This window comes from Gouania willdenowi, chromosome 12 (assembly GCF_900634775.1).
Source record: "Gouania willdenowi chromosome 12, fGouWil2.1, whole genome shotgun sequence".
Taxonomy (NCBI): Eukaryota; Metazoa; Chordata; class Actinopteri; order Blenniiformes; family Gobiesocidae; genus Gouania; species Gouania willdenowi.
The window spans coordinates 27,569,255-27,588,780 of NC_041055.1; the positions used below are offsets into that span (position 1 = coordinate 27,569,255).

The 19,526-nt window shown below is 36.5% G+C and overlaps 1 protein-coding gene across 5 annotated transcripts in view; it reads left to right on the plus strand.

Annotated features, from left to right (window-relative positions):
• prune2 (prune homolog 2 with BCH domain) overlaps nucleotides 1-19,432 on the plus strand; it is a 22,431-nt gene extending 2,999 nt beyond the window's left edge. For 2 of the 5 annotated variants that reach the window (XM_028462522.1, XM_028462521.1), the window contains exons 2-11: nucleotides 1,450-1,516; nucleotides 1,600-1,800; nucleotides 3,103-3,279; nucleotides 4,959-5,061; nucleotides 10,484-10,615; nucleotides 10,716-10,802; nucleotides 12,329-12,427; nucleotides 13,272-13,310; nucleotides 14,450-14,500; nucleotides 14,616-19,432. In XM_028462522.1, coding sequence (XP_028318323.1) covers nucleotides 1,486-1,516; nucleotides 1,600-1,800; nucleotides 3,103-3,279; nucleotides 4,959-5,061; nucleotides 10,484-10,615; nucleotides 10,716-10,802; nucleotides 12,329-12,427; nucleotides 13,272-13,310; nucleotides 14,450-14,500; nucleotides 14,616-14,649 — 954 coding nt within the window. In that variant the 5' untranslated portion in view covers nucleotides 1,450-1,485 and the 3' untranslated portion in view covers nucleotides 14,650-19,432. Of the gene's footprint in view, nucleotides 1-186; nucleotides 324-418; nucleotides 481-1,449; nucleotides 1,517-1,599; nucleotides 1,801-3,102; nucleotides 3,280-4,958; nucleotides 5,062-10,483; nucleotides 10,616-10,715; nucleotides 10,803-12,328; nucleotides 12,428-13,271; nucleotides 13,311-14,449; nucleotides 14,501-14,615 lie in introns of those variants that run through there. The other 3 variants (XM_028462520.1, XM_028462518.1, XM_028462523.1) reach the window with 3 other exon arrangements.
• Nucleotides 19,433-19,526: the final 94 nt, after the last annotated feature.

A 19,526-nucleotide genomic window follows, 5' to 3' on the forward strand; every position in this document is an offset into this window, starting at 1 on the left:
AGAATATAGCGTAATTATCACTGGGAGCAATAAGCATAAGGCAACAAGTGCTACAGATATTGACACACGAACGCACCCTCCCTGTTATCCTTATTCAGTGGCACTGTCTAAGAGGAAGCTCCAGTGCAGGGAGCTGTTGCAGCAGGTGATCGCCCCTTATTTGGTAATGGCTCATATCATGTGACCACAAAATGGCTGAAGCTGTGAGCTGTTTGTAAAAGCTCAGCTGAGCATCTCCAGCGAGGACGCCAAAGGAGGAACGTGGACGCACACACCCATGGTCTGAGACGCGGGAGGACATTGAGATCCAAGACCCAGCCGTGGTGAGTGGATGAGGAGAGAAGGAGGAAGTGAAAAAGGAGAGAAAGAGGATTGTGTGAGTTGTGAGTGTGTGTGTGTGTGTTCTCTTCCCTCACAGCCGGCAGACAGGAAGCACAGGAGAGGGAGAGGGAGGGGCTGTTGTCATCAGCACAGTAGAAAGTAGGTCTGAAGCAGCTCAGCATCCTCCATGGAGGATGCAAATAACGTGAAGCTGGTTTTTATTGGGTGTGTTTGTGTGTGTGTGTGTGTGTGTGTGTGTGTAAACACTGATTATTTCTCTCCATGGCCCCCCATAAACCTTTCAGCATTTGTCCTTTGCAGCTGCTCACTGTCCTCCTCCAATCACGTTACTGTATTGCAGATAAACAGCCAAGAAGGACCTTTCTTTTTCATTTTTTGTGCTCGTGTTCTTCAAACGTGAGTCACGGAGAAATTTGCATCGTAGCTCAATCTGCTCAGGCCGGCGTGAGCTCATTCCATTTGAATCAGCACCATGGAAAAGGTGAAAGGGGAGGGAAGAAGTGGGGAACAAGGCTGTCATAATGTAACAAACCCTGCTATCTTCCTCCTCCCCCACACTCATCCTCCATCACACATCATTATCATCCTCCGCTCCTTCCCCTTTAACTGGACGACTATTCACAAGACAGAAATAACCTCCGGGTTGGTGTCAATTACATTTTTTCTAAAAAAAATATATCTAATTTTGCAAATTAACCCTACATATGCATTTGTTCATATTTGAAGTAAAATAGCCTTTCTAGCCTTGTTGCATCAAATAACTATAAAAAGTAAAATTTATGCTATAATGAATATAATATGGGAAAATGATTGTTTTTTTTTTTTTTTACCAAAACATTTGCCTTAAAGTCATTAAAAACTGTAAAAGAATCGGAAATTAGAGTTTTTTTTTTTTAATTCGACTTGGTAATTGGTGCGCAGAACAGAAAAAGAACAAAAAAAAATCAAATATTGAAAACACATTTCTGATGTCATACATTATAAAGAAGGTTCACAGCACTGAGTCAGATATAAGATTGTGGGTTCAACCATTGGTCTTTAACAAATAATGTCCAGCAGTGTTTTTTATTCTTACAGTTTTGATCATAATTCTGTCTCCACATGCAGGTCCTCCTTGGCATTGACCTATCACTGGAGAGTAAAATGAATCCTGAGGGCGGCGAAAGCAGACCAGGTTAGCAGCACAAATCAATGCAGTGACTAAAAAACGATCCTGTTTGCAAGACGTTTTCAGTTTTGTTCTTTTTTCTGCATTAGTCCCCCCAACCTCTCTACCCCTGCAAGGAGGGAGCACCCAAAGAAAGAAGCTTTCGGCGCCACGTATCAGCCTCTCCCTGGACCAGAGCGAGGACGACCTGGGGGAGACGCCAGATGATCTGGACATTAACGTTGACGACCTTGACACTCCGGATGAGGGGGATTACCTTGACTACACGGACCATGAAATGGACTGGGACGGTAAGTCTATCAAAATACAAAGGGTGACCCACATTTTTTAATGCAAAATGGGTCAAATTTTGTTTGTGTGAAACTTTTTTTGTGAATCTTATTTCTTATTTTGTTCTAGTTTTGGTGACATCTGATTTTGGCAATGGGTCATTCCATGTCATTTCAGCAAATGTTTCTATCCCACGCACTTTGATCTCAAACAATTCTGAAATGTTGACCAGTTGTTCCATGATTATTCAAAAGGCACATTGTCATTTTTTTTACTTTGAGTAGATGAATACTTTTGGAGTAATGGCCAATTTAGTGAGCAGGGTATTTGTTTATTTTTTTTTTTTTTTTTTTTTTTTTCTTCCTTATTTTTCTTCCATTTTCAGATTCCAATATCTCTGGAACTACATCACATAGGAAACGGAAATTTAGTATAATAATACAGCTCCACCTACTCTCTCAGAATATACAAAAACATCTGCTATACATCCTGTCTGGTGGACATGCCAGCCCCTCTAAATTGGGGAAAAAGTTTGTTGGGGTTTGGGTTTGGAACATATTTGGGCCTTCAATAAACAACTTAGCATACACCTCAGCTCTCTGTTATTTGATCAGCTTAGAGCTATGAACATAGACTGTTCACATCACTATTGATTAGTCACATATATGCATTGGTTCTTGGTTGACAGTCTCTAGAAATCCGAAAAAATACTTTTGTAACAGATTTTCATTGGCCCATAACTCCATGTGGGAATGTAAGAAAAAATCTGGTCTGTTTTAATTTACAGTATAAAGGTTACTCTTTCTTGGGATATGAAACAATTTTTTCTTTATGCAGCTTCATTTTTATTTTGGACCCCACTTTGGATTTTGTCACCACTTGCGAATATTGAGGCCATTGTAGCTTACCTCTGTGTCTTATAATCATATATTAGTTTTTGTATATTCTGAGAGAGTAGGTGGAGCTGTATTATTATACCAAATACATTTATTCATTTTCTTATGTGATGTAGTTCCTGAGATATTGGACGCTAAAAATGGAAGAAAAATAAGCACGCGTGAAAATCGACACATACCTCCCTCACTAAATTGGCCATATTTCAAAAAGTATTTATTTGAACAAACTAAAAACTTGCAGTGTGCCTATTGAATAATACAATACAATAATACAGAATTTTTTGAGCCCAAAGTGCATGGACCATTTGTTGAAATGACATGGAATGACCCCCAATACCTATCACATAGGAAACACGGCCATGGAGGTGACAAAAGTGCAGAGAGCTTAGCTTTTATTTATGGTATGTGCTCCTTTTTCATTTTCAGATCCCAAAGAAGTTGGTAAAAGCGGGCCATGCGACTCGTATAGCACAATTCCAACATACAGCGCAGAGGAGGAGCGCCAGGATGGCAAGTTGTGGCGGACCGTCATCATTGGAGAGCAGGAACACCGCATCAACATGAGGATCATCGAGCCTTACATGAGAGTCATCTCCCACGGAGGTGAGACAGCGTTCTAAGTGGAATCTATTGCTCTGCTGATTATTACAGGCCTGATCATTACACTGCAGAGAAAGAAGTCTGTGGGCGACTGTTGCTGTTGCGACCTTGAGTTATTTTATCCATTCAGTCGTCGATTAACGCTTCACATCCAGTCTCAATGTCCAAGTTTTTCATAAATTCATGACTTTTTCTGATTGTGAACATGACACCCCCCCATTTTTATTTTCAAAAAATCACAATGAAATGCACCCTTGAGTGTTAGACGATACCAACATCAATCCGATCTGTTATCGGCATGAATTCTACATACTTTTACTGTTTATTTTGTCGTGTGGAGTGTTAGAAAAGGCTCAATCAGTCATCAACAGTAGTTATTAGAGAAACTGAATGATTTATTTTTAACCAATGAGTTACATACACATTAACCCTATAAATTTTCTACAGTTTAATAAAATAAATAATAGGATGTTGCTATTCGTCCGGACCTGGACCTCAGACAATCCTGACTATTGTACCGGCACTCCCTGTGTGCATGCGTCTTCATGCTCAGTAAGTCGATTGCCGGTCACTGCCGGACCCGTGCCCTTCTAGCTATAGTTTCGTCAGTTTTTGCCCTAAAGCTAACCCTAACCCTAACCCAGGAAATTCTCTGAAATGTTTTTTTTTTTTTTTTGTATATGTATTTTTAAAGGTGAAAGTGCTGGAACTATAGTCAGATTTGTCTGAGTTCCGGGTCGGGAATTATAGACACTTTGTAAAAATAATAATGCATTAGAAGACCCTGAAAAAGAACGTCAATAAATCCAATAAAAACAGACAAAAAATATTCTTAAATTGCTAAATAACCACTTTAACTTAAACATAGGGATTTTCTGCTATTGAATAAAATAGATAAAAATGAAATTAGAAGGTCCTGAAAAATTACCTAAAATAGAAACATTAAAACAAATTTTACTTTTAAAGTGCAAAATACCAGTTAAAGTTGACTTTAGTTAAATTTAAATGTTAGTATTTAGTGCTGGAGCGATGTTGGGAATGGATTGCTTAAATCGTAGATTTAATATCCAGGCCAACACGATTCAATGATCTTTTCTTTTTTTTTTTGCTCATATCAAACTGATTCTCTGATATCAATATCGGATCGGAACTCCAGCGGTTTTCTCTGGCTTATCTGATTAGATCCCACTTAAATGTGCCTGCCTTTGAACTCTGTGTGTACCTGAGTAAACTGTGCTCAAGTGCTTTATCTTTAGGTCTTATTTCTGATTATTTGCAGTATAAGAATGCAAAAAAGAAAAAAGGCATTTCTTGTTTGACCAAAGCTGTTACCTAAATATATTCTGAGCAGAATATTGTAACATGTTTCTTGTCTGTCTTTGGGGTGAGTATTAAACCCTCAGTGATTCATTCACTCATTGTGTTACTAGTAGACTCGAGTTCTACAGAAATTGAGATGCATCTCAAAATCATCCGGCTTTGTCTAAGTGACTCCCTATCTGAAACTTAATAGGTGGGTGAAGGAAAGGAAATGACAATAGTTGAGAATGACAGAGACACAGATTGGAAGGAAAAAAATCTATCAAAATAGAGATCAATCAAGTTTTCATTAACAAAAGAGCAAAATCCTGCCAAAGCTTTCCTTTTCATATTGAAATGTTTTTTTTAATGTATTTAACAAGGCTACTACAGCAGTGGAGTGAATGCCATCATCGTCTTTGCTGCCTGTTTCCTGCCTGACAGTGACCGAGAAGACTATCACGAAATCATGGAGAACCTTTTTCTGTGAGTATGTCACTGTGGTTAATAATAATAATAATAATAATAATAATAATAATACATTTTCTTTGCTTTGAGTGTGTTTAGTCATTTCTGCCACTTCTTTAGGTTCAGTAATTCTACCACAGCTATAAAGTCACAATGAACTCCAAAGAAGGGTCATTACTAATACATATTTATCACATTATTTAATGTAATTAGGTTTAAACAAACACACCACACAGGCTGCATTTACTGCAAAAACCTATTAAAGCAACTTTTGTGTTGAAGTTGCTTTTACTTCACTTGTTTTCCAAGTAGCAATGATTTTTTTTTAAAAAAGAACCCTTTATAATTTGTTTTCCATCTTTTATTTTATCAATTCAATCTATCTCTAAAAGAGTGTGCCCTGCAGACAAAAATTAGTTTTTTGAGAAATTGATTGAACTTTTAAATTTTAATGGTCTCTGTGAAAACATCAAGTTTCAAGCCCGAGGCTCCACCATGTAATTGCAGCTACTCTTACAAAGCACAACAAAGATTAAAAAAAAAAAACAACTCCCCCCTCCTAAAAGCAAGGTAAACATTACTGTTGGTGGTGAAATTGAATTCCAACTACTTTAGACTATTGTGTGAGTCATGGAAGTCAATTGCCATGTCTCAAAGTGGCATTAAAGGTACTTACCAGCTGCTTCTTATAAGAATAAATATAGAAAAAAGGGGGAAAATGGTTACATTTTGTACACATAACACAATTTACAATTGGATAAAATGTAGTTACAAATAGATCTGTACAATGGTTTATCAGATATGACGCACAATCCAACAACCACCAATCACATAAATTGTCAAAATTGAATGTTTTTATTTTAAGTAGGCCCCGCGACCCTGAAACAAGGAGCAAGCGAGTCAGAAAATGGATGACATGGATTTTAATTGAAATTGCAGTAAACAAAAGTAAACAAAACACTGAGGGACGGCCTTTTAAGGGATCTTCAACCCAAATGACAGAAGCAGCTCAAATGAAAGACTATTTTATATAAGCCTTATTAGTACGAACGAGAGGCAATTCAGGAGCTGCATTTGCAATAAGGTTCAAGGTTTTTATTGTCATTTTACATTGACATGCAAAATGCGTACTAAGGATAGGAATAAATAATCAAAGGAGAAGTAGATTAAACACATTTACACAAGTGGAATACAAAATGAGGTTGATTTGATGCACAAGCAGGATGATGATGAAATAAGAAGTTCAGTCAGTATCACTTTAGTCAAATAGCTTTATTTAGCATGCATTTTAGATTTGGTGGAAAGGCTCAGTTCTGGGACCTCTCTGCCCTTCCCCAGCAGCTGCGTGGAAAGCCCAAAGTGAAGGGAGCTCCCATTCGCTTTTCCATGAGCTACATGGAGAGGCATAAGCAGAGAGAGCGGTCTGCAGGACCCCCTGGAACAGAAGCACAGATGTTTAGATGGCAACGAAAGACAGTGTTTATTTAGACAGAAGAGAAGGAGCAGGGGTGGAGGTGGGTTGCGAGACGTTTACAGACGAAGTATGCGGAAGTAGGCATGTTGCCATGGTTTAAATGCAGTGCTGAGACCAACTCTAACCAATGGGAAACATAGAACATGATCAGCTGGACGATTAACTGATTAGGGGATGAATGCTGTCAGTTGTTAACAGCTACTGACAGATGAAGGGGCTGGACTAGTTTGACTTTCGTGCCTGCCTGAACTAACGCGATGCTCAGTTTTTCAGAAGTTTCTTCCTTGTTCAGCTGGAAGCCATGTGTGCATCTGTAGAGAGATAACTGATAGTGGCATTCCAAATGCGGCACTGACCAAAGTCCCATTTCTCATTTCTTGATATATGTGCAACGCAATGTTCCTGGTCTTCATAAGAATAATGTCATAGGCCCAGTTGTATCTTTTGACCAGCCAGACCCTATTTGCCCGATAGAAAAAGAAGAGGAAAAAAAAGCAAATGTACATTCCATATGCTTCAAATTCAAAATTAGAATTTCAACATTGAAGCACTTTTTTAAAGAAAGCATATTCATCCTTTTTCATCATCTGTGGAATTTTGCTACAAAATGTAATGTCCCTCTGTGAGTAGCTCAGTGATGAAAATGAAGACCTACCTCTGACGTTCTCTCACACAGAGAGTGACTCGGCATATATAAGGCAGAGATAGGCAACTTTTATCAGAGCAGGGTCACGAAAATGTCATTGTCAGATCCGAGGGCTACATTATCAACATTCATGTTAACATTTAGAATAAAGACTAATCTGAGCATTAATACAGGAAAGAACAAAGTTTTGTCTTTGTAGTCTCTTTGTGTGGGTTTTCTTGGTGTTTTTGAGTCTTTAGACATTTTGTGTGTTTTTGAAATAATTTTGTCTATTTTCTTGTCAATAAGACTTTTTTTTCAAGTGTGTTTGTGTTATTGTTAGCATTCTATTATAATTCATTTTGTATATGTTGTTGTTTTTGGAGTCATTTAGAGATCTGTTCTCTCATGCTGTTTTTGGCTACGCGCTGTTCTCCCCCTGTACTTCAGTCAGTCACTGCGTGCCTTCACCCCAGTTACGGGTTAGGGTTAAAAATACATTTACAAAAAAAAATTTACATTTTAGGGTATTTCCTGGGTTAGCGTTGGGGCTAAAATAAAAGGGTTAGCTAAAAATAAATATGAGCTAACATAAAACCAATGGAAGTTTAAGTCATGTTGTGCACCTATTACATCACCTAAACTGGCCAATCATGAGGGGCTGCGTAAGAATAGACTGGCAGCCTATTCATACGTTTCTGTATCAGTAGCCACGGCCATTATCTGAAGCACATTATTATAGCTTTAAATTCAGCTCTCTGGTTGATGGTATGAAAACAATGAGAGGATTTCTTATGATTGACAGATGAAACAAAACCCACGTCAGACACCAGACAAATGATGTCTCTGTGGCTGTCGCGATGGTGTATTTAGACAATCAGTGGTGGGTGTCGGTTTTGATACGTCTGACAAAGCTCACAAAGCAGAAACAAAAGCAGTCAGATGTCAGACGTATTTAATGAGCTGAGGATTCCATTGTTCCAGTTTAGCCTCCGCTGTCCTGTAGAATGAGATGTGTAAATAAAGTGACAGAAAGACGTTCATATTTCACGGCTAGAAATGCTAAACACGTTTACAAATTCCACAATAAATTTACAATTTTGAAAACAAATTTACAATTTTGAAAGCAAATTTACATTTTTGAGCAGAACAGTTTTACAATTTAGAAAACAATATGAAAAGAATTAACAAAACACATTTACAATTTTGAAAACAAGTAGTGAAATACACATTACAAGCTCAAAAAAAAATACAAATAGCAAAACACTTCTACAAGTAACACAACAAATTAAAAATTTGAAAACAAATTTACATTTTTGAGCAAAACAAATTTACAATTTTGAAAACAAATACACATACGTATCAAAAAGACATACAAATGGATTTTACACTTTTACAAATTCCACAATAATTTTATAATTTTGAAAACAAAGACACATGTTAGCTAAAAAAATTTACAAGAGCAGAGCACTTTTACAAATAACACAACAAATTTACAATTTTGAAAATAAATTAAAAAATTTTAAAACAAATTTACAAATGCCACAACAAATTTACATTTTTGAAAAAATACACGTGATTATCTAAACGAAATACAAATAGCAAAACACTTTTACAAATTCCACAACAATTTTATCATTTTGAAAACAAATTTACAATTTTGAAAACAAATTTACAAATGCCACAACAAATTTACGTTTTTGAAAAAAGTACACATAATTATCTAATCAAAAAACAAATAGCAAAACACTTTTATAAATGCTACAACAAATTTACAATTTTGAAAACAAATTTACAATTTTGAAAACAAATTTACAATTTTGAAAACAAATACACATAGTTAGCTAAAAAAATAGAAATAGCAAAACAAATTCAACAACTTTCATTTTTTTAAACAAATTTACATAATTAGCAAAACATTTTTTGCATCTCGGACCCTCCCTTTTCGTATGATTTCACACAACAAATTAACAAATGACTGCAACACTTTTACAAAAGGTCAAAAACAGATGAACAAATATGGAAAAACTTCTACACTTACAATGCGCCAATGTAAATCTGTTTCAACAATTGTAAAATAGTTTGTTTTTTTAGCTAATTATGTAAATGTGTATTTGTGAAAGTGTTTTGCACTTCCCAGCCACCGTACTAAGTCAATGCAGTGAAGATAACACTGACTGCTGTGTTGAAGATACAGAGAAAAGCTGGCAAACCCCAAAAGTTCTGGATGAGAATGAAAGGAGGGAAAGTGGAGTGTGTGCAGTTTGTGATGCCAGATGGCTGGAGGTCTGAGATGGAGCAGCAGCGGCTGGTGGAGAACGGCACGTAGCTCACTGTCAGCGGGAGATGATCACTATAGTCACGGAACAGAAGGATCAGCAGTGTTTGGTGTGTAAGCCCTGGGAATGGTGTTTGATCAGAGGGTGAGGAGTGGAGTTAGTGAAGGGATTGTAGAAACTCACTGGGGTTATTGTCAGCTTTATTTTAAAGCAGATGACACAGTTTCACGTTGATGGAAAAGATAGTGATATGGCTTTGTGTTTTTGCTTTGAACCTGAGAATTGTGCTTGAGAAACGTGAACATTTCTGAGAATAACTGTTCAGAAGTAGGAAATAAAATCAGTATTTTTTTTCCACGGTCAACTTTTACGTCAGGGGGAACTGGAAATATCTTATTTTGCTTCCTGGAGAGGTTTTTTTAAGAGGAAAGAGATTTTTTCCTATTTCCTCATGGTGCTCTTGTTTTGTCTTATACTAAAAAATATTATTGTCAACTGGTGGGTCGGGACCCAAAAGTGGGTCATGGACAGCTGGTCGAAAATAAATAAATAGTTAATGTATCTCATGTTTTATTTTGAAAGAAACATTTCTTTTGACAGGCCTGCTGTGAAATGCACGTTACACAGGGAAATATATAGATTCAAGTTTTGTGTGTTTTCAACAGCTATCTTGGTTAAATTTACATTTGTGGAAAAAAAATGCAATTTTTAATTTTTTTTTTTACATTTATACATTTTTAATTCCGTAATTTGGTTGAATTTCTTGGTCGAATGCAGGTATTCTGATGTTGCCATCAAATACATTTTGCTTGTTTTTTTAAATCTCGTTTGTGTTGGTCTGTGATGGCATGAAATATAGACAAAGCTGTATTCAGTTTACTCAAAGACACCTTTTGATTTTATTACAGCAACAAATTAGCATCATTGTATAACCAAAGAAACAAATTCAAATGGGTTACTCTACGTGTTTATCATAGCTCTAATGCTGCTAAGTCAAATGAAAAGTGTATGTATTGAAATATCGATTGATTATCATAAATAGATGCGTTGATGTGTCTTTAGATACGTGATCAGCACCCTGGAGCTGATGGTGGCAGAGGACTACATGATAGTTTACCTGAATGGAGCCACGCCCCACAGAAGAATGCCAGGTCTCGGCTGGCTTAAGAAGTGCTACCAGATGATTGACAGAAGGTCAGATCTGCTCCCGTTATTATTTTTCAACATTGCATGGTTCACTTTGCCAGCGTTCACTTGACTTGAATGCAGATTTGATGAGTCATGTTGTCTTTAGGCTCAGGAAGAACTTGAAATCCTTCATTATTCTCCATCCATCGTGGTTCATCAGGACAATTCTTGCCATTACGAAGCCTTTCATCAGGTAATCCAAGTAATTAATAGAGGTGCTTCATCAGCCCAATTTCCCCAATTTGAGTGTAGATTTGATTACAAGTAGCCCATATGATACATTTAGAATGATTTACAGACTGTTTAGACCAGTGGTTCTCAACCTTTTCAGCCCACGACCCCCAAAATAAAGATGCCAGTGACCGGGGACCCCCACTGTACCTGAAGGTGGTTAAACACAGTCATGAACATTGAAGAACAGTCATGTAGAGACAGGGCCATCTATTTGGGGTTCATCCATAAAGTCAGTAAAATGATGGTCCATTGTTCTATGAATCTGTTCTAATGAAATTTGAAAAACTAGGAGCAATTAGTTGGTATGGCATGGTAGGTATGGTAAATCAATAATGTGGTTAAATTAGCTTATTAAGCATGAAATATGGTGAAAAGAGATTAAAAGTGACGATAATGGGTCAAAATATGTGACATTAGATGGTTAAAGTGATGGAAATGGTTTATAAGTGCCCAAATTAATTTTAAAGTGGAAAAAACGTGTAGAAAAGGCATTGAAATTTGAAGGCGAAGTGGCAGAAATGGGAGTAATGTAGCAAAAATGTATTGAAAGGAGCAAAAATATGGCAAGAAAATGTGATCAAAATAGGTTAAAATATGGCAAGTTTGGTGTAGTCGCAGGAAAAATGGTAAAAAAAAAAAAAATAAGCAAAAAATGGGCTCAAATTGATCAAAAAATATTCTTAGTCTCTTAAAGGCATCTGGCAACCCTTTCCCATGTGTCTTGTAACCCCTAATGAGGTCCTGATCCCAAGGTTGAGAACCCCTGGTTTAGACAGTATTATACAATGACAGGAAGTTTATTTCTGCTGATTGAATGTCACATGTTACATGGGTTTTCAATATAAATAAAATTACAAAGAACTTTAAAGGGGAACTGTATAGGAAACCCTCAGGCTAAAATCTCGACCACGATTTTCATGTGGGGGGTGCGGGAATGTGCGGATATGCAGTAATGCTGCATTCAAGGCAACTCGCAGCTCTGGATTTTCCGACTTCCGACTTGAAAAAGGCCACAAAACACACAAACAATAGTGTCTATTGTAAATACATTCTTGGTCAGCCATGTTTTGGAGATCTTTTGACGTGCTGCATTCGGAACACTTTGAAGACAGAGACTGGAATTTTTGTTGTGGAAATGCCGAAGTACAACTTGTGTGGAATGCAGCGTGAGCCGTACTTACAGTAACAAGGTCATATGAGGACATGTGAGGGGATTGTAAAATTGCACCTCCATGTGGCGCAAAGCTGGTTGAAATCCTGTATAATCCAATATATCCTTTAATACGTTAATCCATAATGTTTATTATGATAGTGGGTAATTTCTTCTTTCCTCTCCTGCTGCATTTGCACAGTAATATTAGTGAATAAACAGTGTGATAAGTAAACGCTCTTAGGCTGGAATGCCTCTCTACACAAACCGGTTGCTCTCTCTCTTCCTGTCATTGCTCTGAAACTTTATTTGTTTCCTTCTTCCCCTTGGCTCAGCGCCAAGTTCAGCAGTAAGATAAAGTACGTGCACACGCTGGACGAGCTGCAGAGACTCATCCCCATGGACAGCGTCCAGATCCCTGAGTGCATTATCAAGTGAGTCCCATAACCCACACCGGGGTCGGGTCAATTACATTTTTCAGTTACAATTACATTTTCAATTACCCATGTTCAATTGCAATTACGGTGACCACATTTTTTTTCAATTTCAATTACAATAGAAATTATTTTTTATCCTCTGAGAACGTAATTGTAATTGACTTTCAATTACTAAAGTTCAATTATAATTAATCACAATTACTGAGCCTGAAATAAATAACTTAATAAAAGTGAACCTTCCTCTTGTGTTAGCTTTCTGTTAGCATCTCTTATGATAACGGCTCATAAATCAGCTGTAAAATACACTAAAAACAATTATCTGTCATCGTATTTATTTCCTATCTATATGTTACAGTGTTAGGCTTCCTAATCAAGAAAATATAAGTTTTAATATTTTTGGTGTGGGTGTCTAGGCCTTTTTTGTGTCAGTATAGACCTAGATTAAAATTTTTTAAATGGTAAAATGTGGGAAAGCTTGATATGAAACACATTTTAATAATTGTTAATTGTTACAATTAAATCATAAGAGATGCTAACAGAAAGCTAACACAACAGGAAGGTTAACTTTTTATTAGGTTATTTATTTCAGGCTCAGTAATTGTTATTAAATTTAATTGAAATTTAGTAATTGAGAATGTAATTGTAATTGACTTCCAGGGGAAAAATAATTGTAATTAGAAAAAATGCTTGTCAACGTAATTATAACAGCATGGATAATTGAAGACGTAATTGTAATTGAAATACGTAATTAACCCCAACCCTGACCCATGCACTCGTCTTTTGAGCCGATAATAAATGTGTGTATGCTAATTTTGGCCCATTTTGAACTTTCACCTTTTAGACTTGACAAGGAACTAATGGAATCAGCAGAAAGCTCCAGGTAAGCCCCTCCCCCTACACCCCCCCCCCCCCCCCCCACCTCACCCACCCCTCATTTATCAGACTCAGGCTCGTTTTCAGAGACTCCTCTGCTGGACCAGGGCCAAGTGCATTTGGCTTTGGGTGGAATTACACGGGAAAAAGACATGAAAAAAGTTGCTAAAGATGCTAAATGCATTGCTTTCATCTCATTTATCATTACAGGAAAATAAATGAGCCAGTCCACCACCACAGAGTGATCTATTACCCCGATAATGAATGTAGAAACATGGCCGCACCATTCACACAGTAATCACTCGCTGACTAAAATGTGCCCTGAATCATAAGTTCCACATGCCTTCATATTCACAGCCACACCAGTTTATTACCCAGAGGTGTAACGAGTACTCCAGTATGATATATCATCAGTACAATTACAATCAAGTAACTGTACTTCTACTGAAGTACAAGGAAGTCAATAATTTCATATAACATATGGTGCACTTTGTAATGAAAAAACAAACAAGTCATACATAAAATACTCAAGTACAAGTAAAAAGTAGCTCAATTAAATCCACTTCAGGGTTTTAAAAAGGAAGAGACCCCAAATCTTGCACAATTGGAACTTCATTTATTTTCCACAAAGACAATTCTTTTTTAAAATAAAATAACACCAATTAATTAAATTAAAAATAGATAAATTATGAACTCTAAAACGGAGAAAAATAACCTCCATTCAATGCTGTTTTGGCAAGTGCATTATGTTTAATCTGATTGGTCGGCTATGATGTGACGCATTTGATTGTTATTAATTATTTGTTTATTTGAGTGGGACAGTGTGTATTAATGTGCAGCCAAAGTTGTAAATACACCAGATTTAAGCTAACCGCTAATTTCCATCCGTATTTGTCTGTTTTCCTGTGGTTATTTCATTTTTTGTAGTTTCACCATGTCCGTTGATCATTTTAAAACAAATATTAATTTACTCTGTAACGGTTTGGTCTAGAAATGTAACAAATTACTTCTTTTAATATATAAGTACAAGTAAAATGACTGATTTAGAATTATACTAAAAAAAAGTACCCATAAAAGCAACTCAGTTACAGTAACGGTATTTATGATTACGGTAAATCCTGCTCGTATCTTTCTCTCTCATCTAAGAATGAACTCTTTCCTGTTGGGACCTGAGCCAGCGGCATCGAACAGAGCTGAGTAAGTTTTCTTTAGGTTTAAGATAAACGGCCTGATGTCAGCCAACTGTCACCTGTGCATAAACACAGCCTTCTTTAACACACTCTGCTTTGTGTGTTTTCATTCATCTTCCCAGCAGGCCAGTGGAAACCGGAGCCAGTGGCCCCTAAAAGCTCCGCCAGCCTCCTCAGCAGAACGAATCGCCTCAATATTCATAGAGACTCATGGAAAATAGAGGCGTGTGCGTGTGCGTGTGCGTGTGCGTGTGCGTGTGCGTGTGCGTGTGCGTGTGCGTGTGTGTGTGTGTGTGTGTGTGTGTGTGTGTATGTGTGTGTCCCAGATCTCATTGTCTGTAGGTGCAGTACTTGCAGTCAGTCCAGTGAGCTGTATATTTAAGAGTGACGTGCAGCGGCATCCACAATGTAGCGCATTGTTTTTCAACCTCGGGGTCGTGACCCCATGTGGGGTCGCATGGAATTCAAATGCGGTCGTCTGAAATTTCCAGTAATTGCCCCCCCACACAAAAAAAAAGATTTAAAATTACAGTTACATTTTAAATTTAATTTAATTTTGTGTTATTCTTTTTTTTAAATCAAAACACCACACACAATCTCAAATATAAATGTAGTTTAAAAAAACAAAACAAAAAAAAAAAACAGTATAGAAATATCACAAACTCCACACACAAACGCATTCTAGAATAAGAAATATCTCTGGGGTCGTCAGAAATGTGATTTTTTTTTTTTAAGTTATTATTGTTTTTCTAATTAAAACACCACACTCGATCTCAAACAACTGTATTTTAGATTTATTTTATCCACCTTGTCAAATGTAAATTTAGTACGAATAAAAAACAGCACTAATCCATGCGACTCGTAACACAATGTCACAAACTTGATCCAAAACTAAGGCTAGAAATAAAAAAAATGTCCCTGGGGTCGCCTGAAATTTCTAGTAATTAACTAAAAAAACAAAAAACTTATTAAACTCATTAGATTTTAAGTAATTCTTAAAAAAATGTATTATTCCTTTTCAAAATAAAACACCACACACAATCTCAAACAACTGTATTCTATACTTTCACCTTCCCAAATACAAAATCTAGTTTAAATGAAATACAGTATAGAAATATCTAGTCACAATAACTCGTAACACAATATCAAAAAAACTTGATCCAAAAACTAGAAAATAAAAATGTCTCGTGTGATATCAAAATGGGGTCACAGCCTAAAAAGAGGTTGAGAACCACTGATGTACAGTAGGAAGAGTTGAGGAAGTGGATGCTGGCGTGCAATAATGCTACAATAATAAGTATTTCTGATGTGTCACGGGGGTAAAGCACAAAACGTGGCCAAAACATCCCAAAAATGATCACGTGCCAAAAACGACGAGCTACCTGTGTTTAAGCTAATTATTGCCTCGTATGTACAGTACGTATGTAAAACTACAAGATAAAACACAGGTGGATAGATGGACTTTAGAGAGACTTCAAATGTGCTTATCAAATGTTTAGCCTCATTTAGCATGAAAACCATTAGACGATGGTGACAAACTCGAGGCCCGGGGGCCAAATCCGGCCCTTCAGAGCATCCAATTCGGCCCACAGGAGAAAGTGAGAATGACAAAGAAAACATGAATTATTGTGTAAATTATTAAATAATTCAGTTGTAAATTGTTGTTGAAAGAACTCTTAAATTTTTCCAAAATCCTGAATTTTTTCTTGAATTATTCCACAAAATCTTGCCAAATTAAAGGACATTTAAGTATCTGTCACTTATTGGATAGATATTATTGATGCCTTCTATACTTTACGTCTAATTTGTAACTGGAAGTGCAAACTTTGGCACATTAATGTAACTATTCCATATTTGGCCCCTGAGCTAAAATGAGTTTGACACCCCTGCATTAGACGGAACGATCCTGCATCCACTGCATTTCTCAAACCCAACTCTGTATGAGAACGTGTTCTACATTGAATGTTGGTTTCTCGTCCCTTTGCACCTTCCTGAAGCTTTGTGATGAAAAAAATATATGAAATTTTAATTGTAGTTCTATTCATTGATTGATTGATTGCGGTGTACAATCTGTGAGGTTTTTCTCTGTATATGAACAATAACTATAACCACTAATACTTAATAGCTCATTTCTCGTGTTAAAAAAGAATTTTACCCAAACTCCATCTGCGAACCTATTATTATCCCACCCCTTTGAATTCTGACACCTTTCATTCTGAGGCTGCATCAAATTTTCTGCCCCATGAATTTCACAGACTATATTTCACTCCCTACATGCTTCAAAAAGCTTTAGCTACTTATGATCATGTAGCCATTTTACTGCTTATCCTCCCTTGGATTACTTTTTATATATAAACACCAACCACTGCAGACCAGGAGCTCCACAGAGTAACTAGTAAATATGAGAGAAAATCTTCATCATGAACGTTTCACACTAAGTGTTGGTGTCAGATTCATTTGTAAAAAATTACGCCACTATGTGACGTTTTTCCTCAGAGCATTATTTAAACCACACGCGTCAAACTCAAGGCCCGGCGGCCAAATTTGTCCCTTTAGACCATCCATTAAAAAGTTAAAAAGACAGAAAAAAACATAGATAACGGAATAATTCCTTTATATCTCAACCCTTCTAAATACCCAAATTCAATGAAACTCCACAATATTTGGAGGATTGCAATTTTCCCAATGCTTTTATCACAACTGAACAATTTCAGATTGAAAATGACTGCAAAGACCTCAATTTTCCTGAATATATTTCACACAATTTCCCCAAATTAAATGAAAATTGGCCTAACAAAAATTATTTTATGTAAATAAAATGTATGTATGATTTATTACGTGTAAAGTGCCAACTTGGGGACGTTAATGCTGAGATGACTAGTTTTCCCGCCTAAAGTCTGTGGCCCTACTGTGTGATACTGGCCCCTGAACTAAAATCACACCCCTGATTTAAACAGTTAAGGTGCCTTGTTGTCTTCGTGTTCATTCTTAGGGAGCGTGGGAAAAGTAAAGGTCTTTACGTTCATCACCAATAGGGTTTCATCCTTCCTAAACTCACTTCAGAATCATGTCAAAATCCAAACTAATCCTCCTTTATGTGCAATTTCAATAGCTGCCTTTTTAGTTTGAGAACCACTTTTTAAAATCTACAATTAAGCTGCTGGTTTTTATGAGTTTAACCTAATATTTTTCACTTGTTTGTGTGTGTTTTGTGTGCATGTGTTGATACAAGAAAACCCTCACTAACACCAGAATCACACTCAATCATTTCATGATCTATTCAGGGGGATACAGTAGATTGTTTTACACACACACGTGATATGACGTGAGTTAAAATCTAGCGTGTTAGAATGTTGCCATGGTTTCTTCTTCACCTGCCTCTATCGTCATGGATGTTATTTATTGTTACATTTTCACTCCTGCAGGGTGATTTAGTAGTGGACACTTGTAACTTAAGACATTGGGGAATTTTAGTGATTGATGTTGACGTTGAAAAATGATTTATTTTGATCTTGGCCTGTAAGAAATGTAAAAGCACAACAATATGTGTGTGTATGAGTAATTGTGCATCAGTGCATGTGCCCTCACGACTGTCCTCCTACTAGTACACGTGTCAAACTCAAAGCTCGAGGTCCAAATCCGGCCCTTTAGAGCATCCGATTCGGTCTGCGAGGTGAAAGAAAAATGACAGCGAAAAACAGAATTATTGTGTAATTTAACAAATAATTCATTTGTAGATACAGTATCTCAGCCCCTCAATGACAAAAAAAATCAATTAAATTCCACAATATAATTCTGAAATTACATGACGGCAGTTATTTTTCATCCTAAATTGTTGAGAACTCTACTTTCCTTCAAATTATTCTCCAAAATATACCCAGATTTAATTAATAAACTTGGCACAAAATTAAGGAAATTTAAAGAAAAATCTAACTTATTGCTTGAATATTGTCTGTTTCTTACATACTTTATATATCAATTATATGCGGAAGTGCAAACTAAGGTACATTATGTTGAAATTGCTGGATTTCCCGTGTGAAATTTGTGCCCCACTTGAGATTAAACTGGTCTGTTTTTGGCCCCTGAACTAAAGTAAGTTTGACACCCCTGTACTAGTAGATCTTCTATTGATGCGTGTACCTCTTTTCCTAAAGGGCTGCTGTTCTACACGTTGCCTTTCTTTAATACTCCTGATTGTAACCATTGGGTTCTTCATCTGGGCCCCTGTGTTTTTTTTTTTTTTGGTTGACAAGCGAGTGGAGGCAGACATGAAAATGGGCCAAAATCAGTTAAGCGTGGCCAAAAAATGGGCAAATAAAGAGGAATCAGGTGGGATGTAATGGCAAAGAGTAGCTTAAATGAGTAAAATGTGGCAAACAATAGTGAAAAATGGCAACAAAAAGAGGCAAAATGTAGGGAAAAAGGAAACGAGTGGTATTTATTGGGCAAAAGTTAGCTTATTTGGATGAAAAGTGGCCAAAAAAAATTAAATGAAGTACAAAAATTGGATAAAAGTTTCAAAAAGAACTTGCAAAAATGTACAAAAAAATAGGAAAAAAGTGGAATTCATTGGCAAAAGAAAGTTAAAGTCTGAAAATAAGTGTCAGAGCTTTTTTAAAAAGGGGATAAAATTGGGACAAAGGAAATGGGCAAAAAGTGGTCAAAAAATGTCCCTTTTTTAAGGTTTTCTGAGGGAATAATAATTAAAAAGCACATGTTGAGCATTACTGACTTTATAACGCTTCTACATGGTGTCGCTGATTATGTAGTGTTGTCTTAGTCCTCCTCTGTCTACAAATCTGTGTGACAGCAGCCCTTTAGGACCAAGTTTGGACTCGTCTACTCTGTGGTGTACTGAGGATGATGAGGATGATGATGTGTAAATAAATGAAGGTTGACTGTCTAGTAAATCAATTAAAAAGGACTCGAGTGAAAAAAGGCTTTTTTTTGATGAAGTTTAATTGCTGAAGTCACTAAACAAAACAACACATTTTCAGATTAAAATTCAACAACACCAATCTAATTTAAAAGTC